The sequence below is a fragment of the Polistes fuscatus genome, unplaced genomic scaffold (assembly GCF_010416935.1).
Source record: "Polistes fuscatus isolate 324 unplaced genomic scaffold, CU_Pfus_HIC Scaffold8, whole genome shotgun sequence".
In the NCBI taxonomy this organism is placed as follows: domain Eukaryota; kingdom Metazoa; phylum Arthropoda; class Insecta; order Hymenoptera; family Vespidae; genus Polistes; species Polistes fuscatus.
In genome coordinates, this window is record NW_025113162.1 from 3,311,034 (window position 1) to 3,325,867 (window position 14,834).

Sequence of the window (14,834 nt, forward strand, 5' to 3'; positions counted from 1 at the left end):
TTCTCTCTCTCTCTCTCTCTCTCTCTTTCTACACTGTTTTAAGATCTTCAAACGTAAAGGAAATATTTTTTTATTTTTTTATTTTTTTTTTTTATTTTTTTTCTCATTTACATATTTGATCATGCGCAATGTAATTTGTAAGAGAGAAATTTGATCATTTTTTTTTTTATAATATAAATATTGTAGAAAAATATTTATAGAAGGGTACGGGATGTGAAGGATTGATGCTTTCAATGGTTTTTGTCCGACAAATTTAACCAAGGTATAACATTTATATGATATAGTAGCTTTAAATCGTAAAGCGTGTACGATAAACAAGCAGAAAAGGCAATAAGGTTAAGATCGTGCTTGTATGTATTTTCCTCGCATAAATTAACAAATCGTTTTCGTCGGGAAACACGCGTATGTGGACGTTGCTAAGTTCGCGTACTGGTTCGTTCGTTGACTTTGAAGTCACGATTGTGCCGGATTCGCGTAATGGTTTTGGCGGCTGCGCCAATTCTATTTTTGTTCATTGTTCATGGGATTCCTTCGATGGCATAAGTTTTGGCCGACCACGAAGTTTTGTATATCTTAGCAACATCCTTTTAACCTGCGCCGATCGCGATTTGAAAATGTTGATAGTTTGTTCTTTTTTTTTTTTTTTTGAATTTTTGATATTGGATGACTAAGAAAGAAAAATGATTATATTCACGTTATTATGTATATTCGAGCAAGCAGTTTTAGACACTTTAAGGGAGAGAAAACAAATTTTTTATTTATTAGAACTTATTTAAAATATAATGCAAATGTATATAACAGATTAGCTAACGTAATATAATCTAAAAAAGAAATAACGTAGATATTATTATATTTCTCGTGTTTATCTTCTCTCATCTCTAGTAATCGATAAAATCTTGACTAAACTCCGATATAATAATATTTTGCCAAGTATCTTTCATATTAGGATTATTTAAGAGCCAAGTAAATATGATGCTTTGCGATATCCTCAGTGTGACGTTTATTATATAGTAACGATATTGTGGAAGGAGAAGCAATATTAGGAATTGATCTTTATCAAGTAAATTGATTCTAGGAAGTTAAAGATTTCTCAAGAGTCAAGTCAAGATTTTCTCTTTCTGCTTATCACAATTTTATTGTTCCTATAAGTAAATCACTAAAATTATTTCTTTATTTTTTCGAAGCTTACTTCGAACGCGTTAGCTGACATATGATTCTAATGGCATTTTCCTTAAGTCAACATACAAACTCGGGTAAAAAAGAGGGTAGCCAAAAGATATAGAATCTTGAGTCGTTGACGAAAGGGTAAAAGAAAGAGAGAAAGAGAAGGAGATAGTTAAGATATTGTAGCTTTTCGTTATACCCAGGAGACAGATAGATCGAAGTAATGAACGAGACAGGACTAAGGGAACTTTGCTCGCATTTATAGGGGTATTTGCGGGGGTTGCGAGAATGCAGTCGTCTATTTCGGAATTGGGTGCGCAACAAAGGCGCGTAATGAGAACATGTGTTGGATGCAGGAAGCTTCATTAGCGAACCTGTTCTTGTCTGTGGATTCCATTGTGGACATCATCTAACCTTCTCTATCATGTCGATAGAGACCGGTGTCACGATAGTTAACACTTACGTCATACTTTGTCACTGGAATTTCGATGAAATTTAGAAGAGACGGTAAACGAGTGTTCGAAGAGTAGCAAAGGATCGAGAATCAAAGTGATTTCCTGATAACGGAAATGAAGCTAGATCTGGACCTTGTCGTGGCCGGAAGTGTTCAAGATAATTTAACGGGAAATACTAATGAGCCATTACTGAAATCATCCTGGAATTGTTTGTGATGTAAGAAATGAAAGAAAGACAGGTTACAAATCATTTTCATTGATTATCTCCCGCTAATTAAGCTTTGATAATGAATAATTAGATCTTATGAAACATACATTCGGTTTCGGCAGTGCTTTTGAAAATATTTCAAGGAATGACGAAGAGCGATCAGTTCGTCACGCAAATACATCCCGTAACACGAAACTGTCTTCCTGCTTGCATAAAACAATTGCTAGAGTATCATTTACAATGACTCAATGTGAATTCCTAATTGCGGATGCTAGTTGCCTACCCTTCTCTCCCTACTAACGTACTTGTTCTATATTCGCGTGTGATGGTCGATACGACAATGTATCGTTACAATGTAACACATCCTTGATGACCCAGTTATCATTGTTAAATTTAAACGATGATGCTCGAATTGTCCAATTATTTGTTCTAACATGTTTTTTCGATCATGTGGTAAAATGTATTTTGTGAAAAAAAAGATATCATCCATATCTTTCATTAACTGTTAAATTACACAAAACAAATGGGGAAATAGGGCGTTAAAAAATATTTCATAAACTCGTATTTACAGTTTACGGCGGGGTCCGGGTGCTAATGTACAAGATGCCAGTGGATATACGGCCCTTCATCATGCAGCACTCAATGGTCGCCGGTATGCATTCGAATTTATTAAAATCGTTTATTTGGAATATTAAATTATCATTCTCCATATTCTACGTCACCTATTACCCAAGTTGTAATGTTTCTTAGACTAAAAATTGATTTCACTCATTGATAAATTATTTTCATTGCACGTCTTTGCTTATAATTCGAACGGACTATCGAGTAATACATTTTTCACACGGTTTAACGTTAATTTAAACGTTACTTTTTTTCTATTTAGCGAAATAGTGAAGTTATTGCTCCAATACGAGGCTTCCACAAACGTCGTAGATGCTAAAGGATCTTCGCCACTTCATTTGGCAGCTTGGAAAGGTGATACTGAAATCGTGCGATTAATTCTTAGCCAAGGACCTTCGGTACCTAAAGTTAATCTAGCGGTAAGTGAGTTCGATAATAATAATTATTTGAAGAAATATTTTTGTTTTTAAGAATATCATATTACTTTTCTTGTAAAATGTTGTGACATCTGATACTATTTTATGTACTTTAACAATTCGCAATGCAATAAAATGATGGTAGAGACGAATACTTTGCCAATGTTTCTTCGAATTTGGCAATTTTCGTAAAATCTATCCATAAGAATACAGTTAGAAAATACGGCACTTTGTTTTATACGATTTTACAGACAAAGGACAATGAAACGGCCTTGCATTGTGCCGCACAATATGGACACACGGAAATAGTGGCGCAGCTGTTGGACTACGGATGCGACGCAAGTATCCGCAACAGCCGCGGAGAATCTGCTCTCGACCTCGCAGCGCAATATGGCAGGTAAATGGATTGTACGAATTTTTAAATCTACGAGAAAAAGTTTGACCGAGAGAAAGAGAGACAAAGAGAGAGAGAGAGAAAGAGATAAGCCCATCTGTCAACTTGCTGATTTTATTTTATAATAAAACGTTATATAAATTTGGTTTACAATTCGTGATTTAAAACAACAGCAACAAAAACTAGAAAGAAAAAATACTTGAAAACAAAAAAAGTAATCGTCATATTAATATAATGAAATGAATACAAATAGAAAGTAATCAAAATACAGTCGTTATAGAAATATCAGTTTGTTGAGTTGAAGGGGTCTAACATCGTTTGTAATCATAATTAAAATAGATATAAGAGATATCAAAGATGCTAGACGTATCATTCATTTATAGATTGGAGACAGTGGAACTACTCGTGCGAACCCATCCAGAGTTGATTGAATCTTTACGAAATTCTTCCTCGTCTTTGATCTTCCCACACACTCCGTTGCATTTAGCATCACGTAATGGACATAGGTAAGTGTTTGTTTTCAATTTATTTTACTATAGATTGTAAATCTTTTTAAAAAGATTGTATCAATCCAAACTGGTATTCTGTTGGTATCTATTGTTAACTCTTTGCATTCAAAAGGTTATTTTCGGTTACCACTCGGTTTAATACGATGATTTGAGTGGTAACGATTAAAATTAAATAACGTTAAATTGTGTGTGTATGAAATCATTTCAAGATAGCTGTAAAAAATTCATCAAAATCGTCTCGAGTTGATGGTTTAACCGAGCGAAAAAGGCCTCGAGTGCAAAGGGTTAATATTCTCGGAGAATATATAGTATATTAAATCTTTAAATTATCGAATAAGAATTTTATTTGTTTTATATATTTTAAATGACAAAAGTTTTCATCTGGAAAAATCATAAATCATGATCACTTTATTCCGCTGACTAAGCTTTCTGCAGGACCAATCGTGAATCGTCTTGGTATTCGATTTGTAGTACCGCAAGTTCGGGATCCATTTGATATTGTGCAGAGCCCACGTTCTCTTTATTTGATTAAGCTGATCCGATGATCGCTGCAGCGCGTTTGACCACGCGTCCGGGCGTTGGTCTACACATTCATTGGCAACCACTACTACCACGACCAACTCTCTACCACTGCCACCACTACCACCATCAGCGCCATTTTATATTGCGTTACAATTGGCGGTGTCGCTGTTAGATTAGCCGCAATTCGCACAAGCAGGGTATTTGCACCGATGCGTATTTCGGTGCATTTGAGTACACCATTTCGCGGTCCTGTGATTTTGCTGGAATGAAAAAAATTCGTCATTACGTTTTTATCCGAATCGAATTCATAAATTCGATCACGGATTCACATATTTCTGAATTATATTGATTAATAGAAAATTATAATCTTTACTTTCATAGACTTTGAATGATGTAGTAAGAAAAAGAAATTGACGAATTCGATCGGAACGATTGTCGGGATAAAATTGAGCAATCGTATGTTATATTTTTGGTTTCTTTTTAATATTTTCATTTTTCGTGGTAAAACTTTCCCTACTCTTTTCTTATCAGCAATATACCGTCCGCTCCAATTATCGAATAATACCTATTCTGTGATGTTGTAACCCTGAACAACAATGCGCTCGTTCGAGCAAACCATAACGATGTAGAGCCATTTGCAGAGCCGACGATTAGAACCAATCAGAGAGCACGGTGTTGCGTAATCCCATCGAATGGGATATATGCCTGCATCCAACTGGCATGGTCCGATGCAACCCTCTCAGAGTAACACGTCCTATGTTACCATCTACCGGTTCGAACGTATCCTCTCTCCTCTCTCTTGCGAACATGAATGTATCAGAACGCATCATGCCGGCCAACAGCCGGCCAGCAGCCTCTCTTTGATTCATCCATGCGAATTGCAATCGACCTCCGCCTCTTGATCGCGAGAATCGTATTAATTAACACTGTCGAAACGTATCGACCTAGATTATCTACGATTGCTTTTAGCAAAAGGTGCTTTGGATACCTGGCCCTATTACTTGTTTATTGTTATCATCTTTGATAACTTAATAGACAAAATTGATAATTAAACTAGCCAAGCAATATGCATTCTTTGTACGAAAAATTAGATTATCCTTTATATTGTTAATAATCTTCGAAGATTTATATACTCGAACGATTTATTTAAGGAGCAATAATAAATTGATCGAGCAGAAAGGATTAACCTTTAGTACGGAGAAACCGCGTTGTTATTATCTTCTTCTTTATCCTCGCGTATTTTCAGTTGATCCATATGCAGCTTATATACATATACAGCAGATATATGTTCATATGTACTTGTGTGTGGATGTATGTGTATAGATCATGACATGAACTTTGAAAACTCGCTAATGGAAAGGTTAAAGTTATTTTCGCCTAGGCGAGCTAAAGAAACATAGAGAAAAAGAGAATGGGAGAGAGATAGAATAGCTTTGTACTTTAAATCCTATGTGTCAGGAAGGAAGATAATTCAATTGGAAAAGGATATATCGAAGATAGATTAAAGAGAACAAATCTCATTATTCGTATCGTCGAATGAAATTAGAGTGGAGTGTTCAAGCAGATTTGCGATTCCTAAAACGCAAATGAAAGAGCGTGATAGAACGTAGATATGTACCATAGGAAATCGTAAATTCGTATTCGCGTTAATGGCTTGTTAATTAAATAATATTGTAAGCACCAGCGTACATTGTCCAATCGATCGTTTAATCGGATAACGCAAGAGATTAACCGGATAATCGATTACATCGACGTGGTACAATCGCGCGAAGAAAATAAGTGAAAACGTTATTAACATATTGTATCGCACGACTTTGAATTAGTTTTCTTCTATCTTTAGTAGCACATAGTAATATGCTTGATCGTTTCTAAGCAAAGGTGTTCTTTTCATTTATTTTACCGCGAAATAAAATCTTACTGTAAACGATGCAAATAGCATCGAAGATCTTTTCCAGAGCACTCATGATTTTGATCATTGTTTTTTTTCGACAATTATGTTCGATATAAAGTTGCATGCTCTTCCCTTTTCCGAGGCTTTGGTGATCGCTCGTTTAACAAGCGGAATATCCATTTTTATCGTTTCAACCGATTCGTTCTCATTTAACATAGCGATGGTACACGTTCATAATCCTCTTGGTAAGCCTTTAAAATAATCGACGGTAGGATGCGTAGAACGTATATGGGAGAGAGAAAGATAGAGAGAGAGAGAGAAGAGGAACGAAGGGTTGAACGTTGGAATGGTTTAGAGAGAGAGAGAGAGAGAGAGAGAGAGAGAGAAAGAATGGTAGTGACTGGTATCGAAATGGTCGGCGATCGTGAATCGCCGCGAAACGGTGCTCACATTGTAATCGGGTATAACGTCGGTTTTTCTATGCATCCTCGCAGCCGGTAATCGCTTTAACCGTCGCTCGCCGCTTATAATGCGATCGCATTTGGCGATATACAGTACAGTCCGATGGTTGCATTTTATACCGATGGCGCGTACGTTTGCGTGCTTGCATGTGGATACGAAGAGAACGAGAGTGAGAGAGACAGAAATAGGGAATGAGAGAGAGAGAAAGAGAGAGAAAGAAAGAGGAAAGGGAACGTGACATTTTATCGCTCGAATTTTGGTTAAATAACACCTTGCTATACATACGCGCGTGTATGTACGAGCGAGTGAGAAAGAGAAATATATATATATATATATAGAAAGAGAGAGAGGGAGAGAGAGATATGGGGTTTATTCGAATGAGAAAGAGACAGACTTTACTTTGACGTTTGCTGGAATTGCAGAATGAGCGAGAGAGAAAGAGAGAGGATTGGCGATAGTGCGGGTGAGCAAAGGGATTGAGAGGGTGAGCGTGGGAGAAAGCGGGAGGTGGGGGTGGAGTAATGTCTATTATCGGATTCAATATCGCTGCTCTCGGTAAGCCAGTATACAAATACTCCTATGGCACGGTAATAACAACGTAGGTGCATGCGAATCCGATCCCCAGCCGCGAATCCTATATGCGACGGATGGCTGCGGTCACTGCAGTCGGCGTGGACTGCGTGATGGAATTCGTATTTTGCGATTTCGATTGTCCGAGACAATCTAAATTCTATGTATATATATATGCACCGTGCCGGTCCTGCACGATCGCATGCCTAGTCTCTTTGAGGAAGGCAAGGATACGTTCTTTGTTCGATATCCGTGATCTCGTAAGAATACCATTGCGTTGGCCATAGGTAACGCTTATTAATCATTTATTCATTTCATTCTAATAGTAATATGTGATCATTCTTATTTGTTTTCTAATTTTCTCTTAAAATCATTCTTAAGAAGCTCTTAAAATTTGATCAAAATCAATAGATTTGAATTATCTCGAATTTTATCCTATTGATTATTTCACATATGTTTTTTACGATACAAAAATTTATAAAGTTTTTAAATACTCTGATTATATTTAACAGTTGTATATTGTTTATATTAATAAATTTGTAATAAAAATGAATTATTTAAGGTATAATTTTTGATGTCGCTGTTTCTTATTTCTATAATGATTTTTTTCTTTTCTCTTTTTAGGGCCGTTGTGGAAGTTTTGCTTGCTGCGGGAGTGGACGTCAACACAAGAACGTCTGCTGGCACAGCGATGCACGAGGCGGCACTTTGCGGTAAGATGGAGGTTGTCCGAGCGCTTCTGGACAGAGGCGTGGATTTGGGAATCAGGGACTCTCGTCAAAACACCGTTCTGGACCTTTTGGGACAATTTCCGCCACACGTCACCCAAGATATTACAGCTGTAATAAAGAGTACGTCGGAATTGCTGCGGGTTGTCCCTTCACTTTACTCACTCCTTTTACTACATCTTTTTCATCTTAATTACAAGAATCTGTATAGAATCCAAGCGATCCTTTTTACGGTATTCACCCTCACCGTAATTACGAATATGTGAGATGTGACTAAATTGCTTTAATACCTACAACTTAATTGCATAGATAAATATATAGTAAGAATTCTACTCGTTCAATAATACTAAATCTATATTTAAGAGATTCGTAACATATGTAAAAATATGTAATAACATATACTCGTTATTATACCTTTTCGGTGAGAAAATACGTTATAGATGAACTATTAATTGTTAGGATTCTATTTTATGGTATATGTGCAATGATATATAATATTATATTCCACGTGCAGGGCACAGGTCCTCTTCCGGAGTGGAAAGCGATGCCGACAGTGAGAACTTGCCACCGATTCCGGTTCAGGGTGGCGACTCATTGGGCAGCCCCTACGAGAACGTACGCCCAGGGGATGATCTTTCTCCGGCGGAAGGGACGTCGCCCACCCAATGGCAGTTCTATCATAAGCCTCGGGACGATGATCGTCGTGTTTCCGGAACTTCCGTTATTTCTTTGTGAGTATATTTTCTTTTCTTTTTTCATTTTCCTTTTTTCGTTCTCCTCCCGGTTTTTATTGCGTCTCTACGAATCACTTTGCCGAGCAGCCCCACATGTTATCTATTTCTTTTTTTCCTTTGATTGAAATCAACTCCGCATCGATGGACTTTAATACTAGGATTATTCTTATAAATAAAACGCTTGAACGATTATACAATTTGTTTTGATCTAGCAAGACACAGAGAATCTTTAATTAATTAATCAAACTTTTTGTTGGTAACGCAATTATCATTAAATTTTCTTTCATTTATTTTATTTTTTGAAATGAAGAATATTAGATACCACTCATTATAATCCAATATTGACAACCGATTAATTTTGTCATGTCTATTTATTTTTTCTATAATGTTTATATATAATTAATATTTGTATATGAAACAGATAAAAAATGTCGAATCTTTCTAGATATAGGTAAAGCATTAATAGTAATCAAAATGTCACATATTAATTTATAATACAATGAATCATTACTCATCTCATATCGAATACAATGTAAACAATATAACAACATTTGACCGTTTCGAGTGGCACACTACAACGAATAATTCCACTTTAATAAACATTGTATACGTTTCTAGTTTACTACGAGTATATAATTTAGCGCTATTTCGTTCTCGTTTGCGTCCAGTTTCCGGTCACGTCGTTTCCTCATTAGAACGAGTGCTCGCTCGAACTTTTACGAAGGGAACGTGTAGTAGCAGAGTCGAGTAAAAGAAAATCTTCATCTAGATAGTTCTCCCTCAACTAATTAGTCTGACATTTTTCCAAAAAGTAAACATAATCCTTAAACGAGTAATGCACGGTTCTTCCTCGTGTTTCGAACTATCATCGTTCTACGTTACATTTATTAATACCGAAGAAGAAGAGAAACGAGAGAGAGTAGAGAGAGAGAGAGATGAGTGGAAAAGAGTAACGAACAGCAGAGGAGAGAAAAATAAACGAGAGCAAGGAAAGAAACAGAGAAAAAGAGAGACGAGAGCCTACTCTCGCATTGGTAAAACCTGGTAGGGACGTAATATTTCGCAAAAAGTCTCGATATTTATATGTATGTATGTGTAACGTACACGTAGGTGCGAGAAAATACGCGCATAGCTTTAATATAGGAGATGTGGGCAAACAAAAGCATAGACGTGGACCCAGCAACGCGAGAGTGAATGAACGAGTATAGAGAGAGTGAGAAAGAATGAGAGATAGAAAGAGCGAGAGAAGAGAAGAGAAGAGAAGAGATGAGAAGAGAAGAGAAGAGAAAGTTACTGGACGAGCAAAAGGGTGATGATGCCTGCTTGCGTAGTTGCTACTACTGCCACTACCGTTGCCATCACCAACACTAGTTAGTTATACCTGCTTCTGTTAGCCACAGTCGGTGGTGTCATTGCTGACTCCTGTTGGTTGCTGCTGTTACTGCTACTGATGTTGCTGCTGCTACTCCTGCTACTCCTGCTACCACTACTGCTGCTACTGCCACTGTTGGCGTTGCCCCTGCCTTAGCCGCAGAGTTGAAGGTTCTCGGGTCGAAAGGGGAGGTTTCGATGTATAGGTAGAGGAAAGAGATAGAGATAGAGAGGGAGAGAAAGAGAGAGGAATAGAAGAGGAGGAGGTGGCGCGGCCGCGTGTAGCCCCAGCGCGTTAAGCACCGCTTGGCTTGGTTTAATTTTCCTGATGTAGGCAGGCGATGGTGGGTCCGACCGTCTCGTTCGCCCCAGGTCACCCCCGCCGCATTGCCCCATTGCTACTCTCGCTCTCCACTTCCGCTAGCTACTAAGGCCAACCGGTTGGCTGAACTCAACGGAGTGAGAAGGATAAAGAATGAAGGGTGCAATGCCAGCAAGGAAAGCTCTCCACCGTCCGTGTTTGACATTGGTATCCCCGACTCGGCCTGCCTCGAGATGAATCCATCACGTTAAACAATGTAAATGTTAGCCCGTCTCAGCATAAAACTAATAACCATGCCTCTCAACCGTGTCCTACGGATATGGCCTTCTCTCCTTCTGCTACTCGACTCGTTTTTTCCCAAGATTTTCTCTCCTTCTTTTGTTTTTTTTGTATTCGTGTCCTTTGCCATTTGTTTGAAAGAGATCAGATACATTTCAAGATTATTCGGGCTTAGAAATTTTAGACGACGATTTCATGTCGATGAAATTTTACGGTATCGAATCAGTAAACTTTGCTTCAAAAGTAAAAAAAGATAGGTTGAAAATATACATATATATAAAAAAAATAGATTTAACGAGCCTAGATGGATGACGCGTTTCAGCGAAGATGAGCAGAATAGGGGACCAGTGAATGGAGTACGGAGGACTCTCCCGCAGACAGAGGATTACTCCGACCCCAGTTCAATCTTCGACAGTGTTCTCATGTCTATGTCTGACACTCTCAACTCCATAAATACTCTTGAAAGTTCTGACCAAACACCGGAAGACAAAGCACAAAACACTATCATCTCTTCTAGAACACCATTACAACCACGCGACACGACAGGGTAATGACATAAACAACATTTGCCACTTCCATCATTCACATATTTATAATTCGCTTATTATAAAATAAAACAAACGTACGAACGAACGGAACGAAACGAAACGAAGCGAAGCGAACTGCGTTTTCTCTTTCTATCGTATTTTGATAAAAATCTTTTTAAATAATCGTAATAAACAATTTACAAGTATACAGTTCAAATTGGAAAGCTCAGTTCGTTTGAAATTTAATCGAAGGATGTTGAATAATTTAACTTGCGTTAGAGATCTTATAGGAAATAATGGAAACGATCGATTTTGGTGGTATGTAGTTAGTATTCGTAAAGTTAATAATCACGTTTAGCAACGTTCAAAGATTTAGTTTGAGGATTTACTATCGTAGGGGTTCGGATAGTGGATTGTATCAAACACCACCTGTACCAAGAGGAACCATGGAGGGTAGCTTCGTGTCGGAGGATCTGTCCTTGACATTGCCCACAGGATATGGTGGTAACAGGGAGTCCGATCAATTGAGCGTTTCCTCGTCCTCTAGCGTCGGTGGACCAAGCCCACGGGAACGACGATGTTTACCCAACGATTCTGGTGTCCCTGGGATTTACTTACCAATGGCGCCCCTGTCCAGCTCGCTTCATAGCCCTGCCTCTAACAGCAAAGTCTCGGTAAGTTTATCTTTTCTTTTTTCTTTAGGGATGAAATGACGTCATAAGTAACTCAAAATTATTCGAAGCTATCGATTTTTTTATGTTGTAAATTTTATAAATTATATTTCGGGTTCTTAAGTGTTTCAATTTCATCGTGTTAAGTGTTTCAATTTATACGATCGAATCAGTGATCATCGTCATCGTTAAATTATAAATACAAGGAGCAATGTTATTAGCATAGGTACGATTAATATTCTAGAACGATTACGCGTTTTAACGAGAGAAACGTTTTGCAAATATTCTATACGTAGCGAAGTAAGATATCGACAATGTTTAGAGTGTGGTTTAAATTGATGGAGGTATCATCAATTTCGTGGCTTCCACAGTAAAGAATTCACTTCGTTGATCGATTCCTCGATAATTGGTCTGTCGATTCGATCGTTGTAACGGAGAAATCTAATATGAAGGTAGAGGAAATAGATTTTTGCATCGCTCGATACAAAATATATAAAACTGATGGAATCCTTTGAAAATAGAGTTCGAGTTAACGTATTTTAATAGATACTTTTTCATTTGTATTTGGATATACAAAAAATTGTAGTTGTCGATCGTTGACTATTGAATGCATAGTTATTTTTCTTTATTCGCAATACACAAAATTAAATATACATCGAAAGAATCAATCTTTTATGCTTTCATTTCGTATAACGTAGAAATCGTTGTATAAAGTAGGTATCATGAATTGACACCGATAGGGAGGCTGATTTAATGGGGATTTTTATAGCCAACACCACCGAAGAAACCACCGAGGCGTAACCTATCGGTTTCGCCAACGCACCTGCAGACTCAAATGTCACTTTCGGCGGACTGTTCGTTGGGCCCGAGTAACTACGAGTATTTGTTCTTGGCGCGTAGCGGTGCGCGTAGTCACATAGATCTCGAGCAGCTACAAAAACGTCGTGAGCAGTTACGACACGTGACGAGAAGCGTTGACCAGTACGTAGAGATGAAGTCTCGTTTCGTGCCGTCCATGGAAAGTGGTACCAATCGACGAGAGGGAATACCGGTAGCAACAGCAACGACAACATCAAATACCAATGTAGAACCAATAGCGATAACGTCGATTTACGAGAATCGTCCAATAAAAATGTTAAATCCAAGAAGGAAACTTCGTAGACACGCTTACGAAGGTTATGAACTTGATAACAACGGTCCTTGCGTCGACAAATCGCCCTGCAGTGAAAACGACTCGATACACCAGGAACAAACCTTCGTCTCCAACGCTTTTCTCACCTTGAAGTCTTCCCAAGAGAGCTTGCTAGACGAAAAACGAGAGACTCCAGACGGTGGGCTTACAATGATGGTTCAGGATGGTAGAGAAGCCACGGATAAGAGACTCAGGCGTGTGCAAATGATGTTCCCCACGAGCCCAACTCATTACGTTCAACCACCGACTCCCGATCATCCGCCACCTTCCGCCATGCAAGCTGAAAAGTCGATTCATGAACGTATTCGCCCGTTGAGCCAGGTGAGCCTTTTTAAATCTCATTCAACTTTCTATATATCTTGTAAATATTTATCTCAAAACAATTTGTTTATTTATAAAACAACGTTTGAGTGTAATACAATAGACGATTTACAGATAGATGATTTCTCGAACATATTCTCGGAAGATCTTTAGAAGATTCATTTCCGTACGTTTCGGTATATGATCGTTGATGCATGGAAAACGGTGTGTTCGATTTCATATCTTGTCGTATGAGAGTTGCACGAAGAGTTGGAACGTCGTGAAGTCGAGAAATTCCATCTATGTCAAAGATCGTTAAATCTCTCAGTCGATTCGAATCGTTGGATAGAAGATAAGCGGTAGTATATGGTCTCTAGTATGTATAGGTATACCTATGTAGGAACGTCTTACGTACCACGAGCTACGTTTAATATACAAGCCCTGTTTGATCTGTGATGCGATTTCCAAGGAGCCAAATCTGGCAGTTCCCTACCCTATTTCTCTCCCTTTCCCTCTTAGTTTCTGCTCGTGGTATCAGCATCGCTCTTTCACAGCCGTTTGCCGCGTCATCCTGTGATCGCTCTGCTGTGAGACCGACTCTACGCGCACGCTTCCTCTCTCCTATCTACCGGTACTTGGATATCCATGGCGTGCTCTCTTATCTCTCCTCTCTTTCTCTTTCTCTTTCTCTTTCTCTCTTTCTCTTCTAGTCAGCATACGATGCTTTTCTCTTCATCAAACGCTGACGACGACTGGTATATGCACTACATCTTTCAACGGCCGTACACGCTCGGCAAAATCTAACATAGATATATATATATGAATATATATATATATATATATATATATGTGTGTGTGTGTGTGTGTGTGTATCCTTTTCACTAGATGCCACAGAAGGGAAAAGGAGAACGTGCTCCTTCGAGCAACGTGCATCGTTGGAGTACGGATACGTTTCCGTTTGCTCGGAAGGATCCGTTGGTGCGTTGAAATCGTGTGAATCGAGCATTCCCGGCTTTTGCTTCGTTGCATCTTCGGGGAATGCTCAACTCGACTTCTACCGTTATTTAGAAATCTACTTCTTCAAAGATACGATCTTCCCCTATTTGCAACCTGTCGCTTATGACTATACAATGAAGTAAGCCGGATGTGTTAGTCTATGAAGGAATACCTATCCATTTTAGCGTATTTCAAACGTTTAATTTTTTATTATTTCGTAATCATGTTTATTTCATTGTATATATCATCGCGTGAAATTATATTTTAGTAACTGAAGATCGTTTAACAATGAGAAAGATTTCTTCTAAAGCCCATATTTTTATAAGAATTTTCCATCAAATCTGTGTTTGAAATATGATCGTCGACGTGATTTAAACAAATGTTGTTACAATCGTTGAAGAAAACTGTCGGTTGAAATGGTCGAAGAGAAAAAAAAAGAAAAGAAGATGAGAGACCCAAAAAGACGAAGGGAAGGAAGAAAATGAAGGGACCGATTACGGAT

General features: G+C 38.1%; 1 protein-coding gene and 1 long non-coding RNA gene across 4 annotated transcripts in view; one reads left to right on the forward strand and one right to left on the reverse strand.

Annotated features, from left to right (window-relative positions):
* LOC122524819 (ankyrin repeat and SAM domain-containing protein 1A-like) overlaps positions 1 to 14,834 on the forward strand; it is a 62,250-nt gene that overhangs the window by 20,021 nt on the left and 27,395 nt on the right. For 2 of the 3 annotated variants that reach the window (XM_043647288.1, XM_043647289.1), the window contains 9 exons: positions 2,399 to 2,479; positions 2,711 to 2,867; positions 3,116 to 3,261; positions 3,642 to 3,764; positions 7,837 to 8,063; positions 8,455 to 8,671; positions 10,969 to 11,193; positions 11,571 to 11,847; positions 12,614 to 13,357. In XM_043647288.1, the coding sequence (XP_043503223.1) occupies positions 2,399 to 2,479; positions 2,711 to 2,867; positions 3,116 to 3,261; positions 3,642 to 3,764; positions 7,837 to 8,063; positions 8,455 to 8,671; positions 10,969 to 11,193; positions 11,571 to 11,847; positions 12,614 to 13,357 (2,197 nt within the window). The remainder of the gene's footprint in view (positions 1 to 2,398; positions 2,480 to 2,710; positions 2,868 to 3,115; positions 3,262 to 3,641; positions 3,765 to 7,836; positions 8,064 to 8,454; positions 8,672 to 10,968; positions 11,194 to 11,570; positions 11,848 to 12,613; positions 13,358 to 14,834) is intronic. The other variant, XM_043647290.1, reaches the window with a different exon arrangement.
* On the reverse strand, positions 4,097 to 10,145 carry LOC122524822. Its single transcript, XR_006305635.1, has 2 exons — positions 10,056 to 10,145; positions 4,097 to 4,549 (listed from the first exon to the last, which is right to left on the reverse strand). It is a non-coding gene; the product is annotated as an uncharacterized LOC122524822 (long non-coding RNA).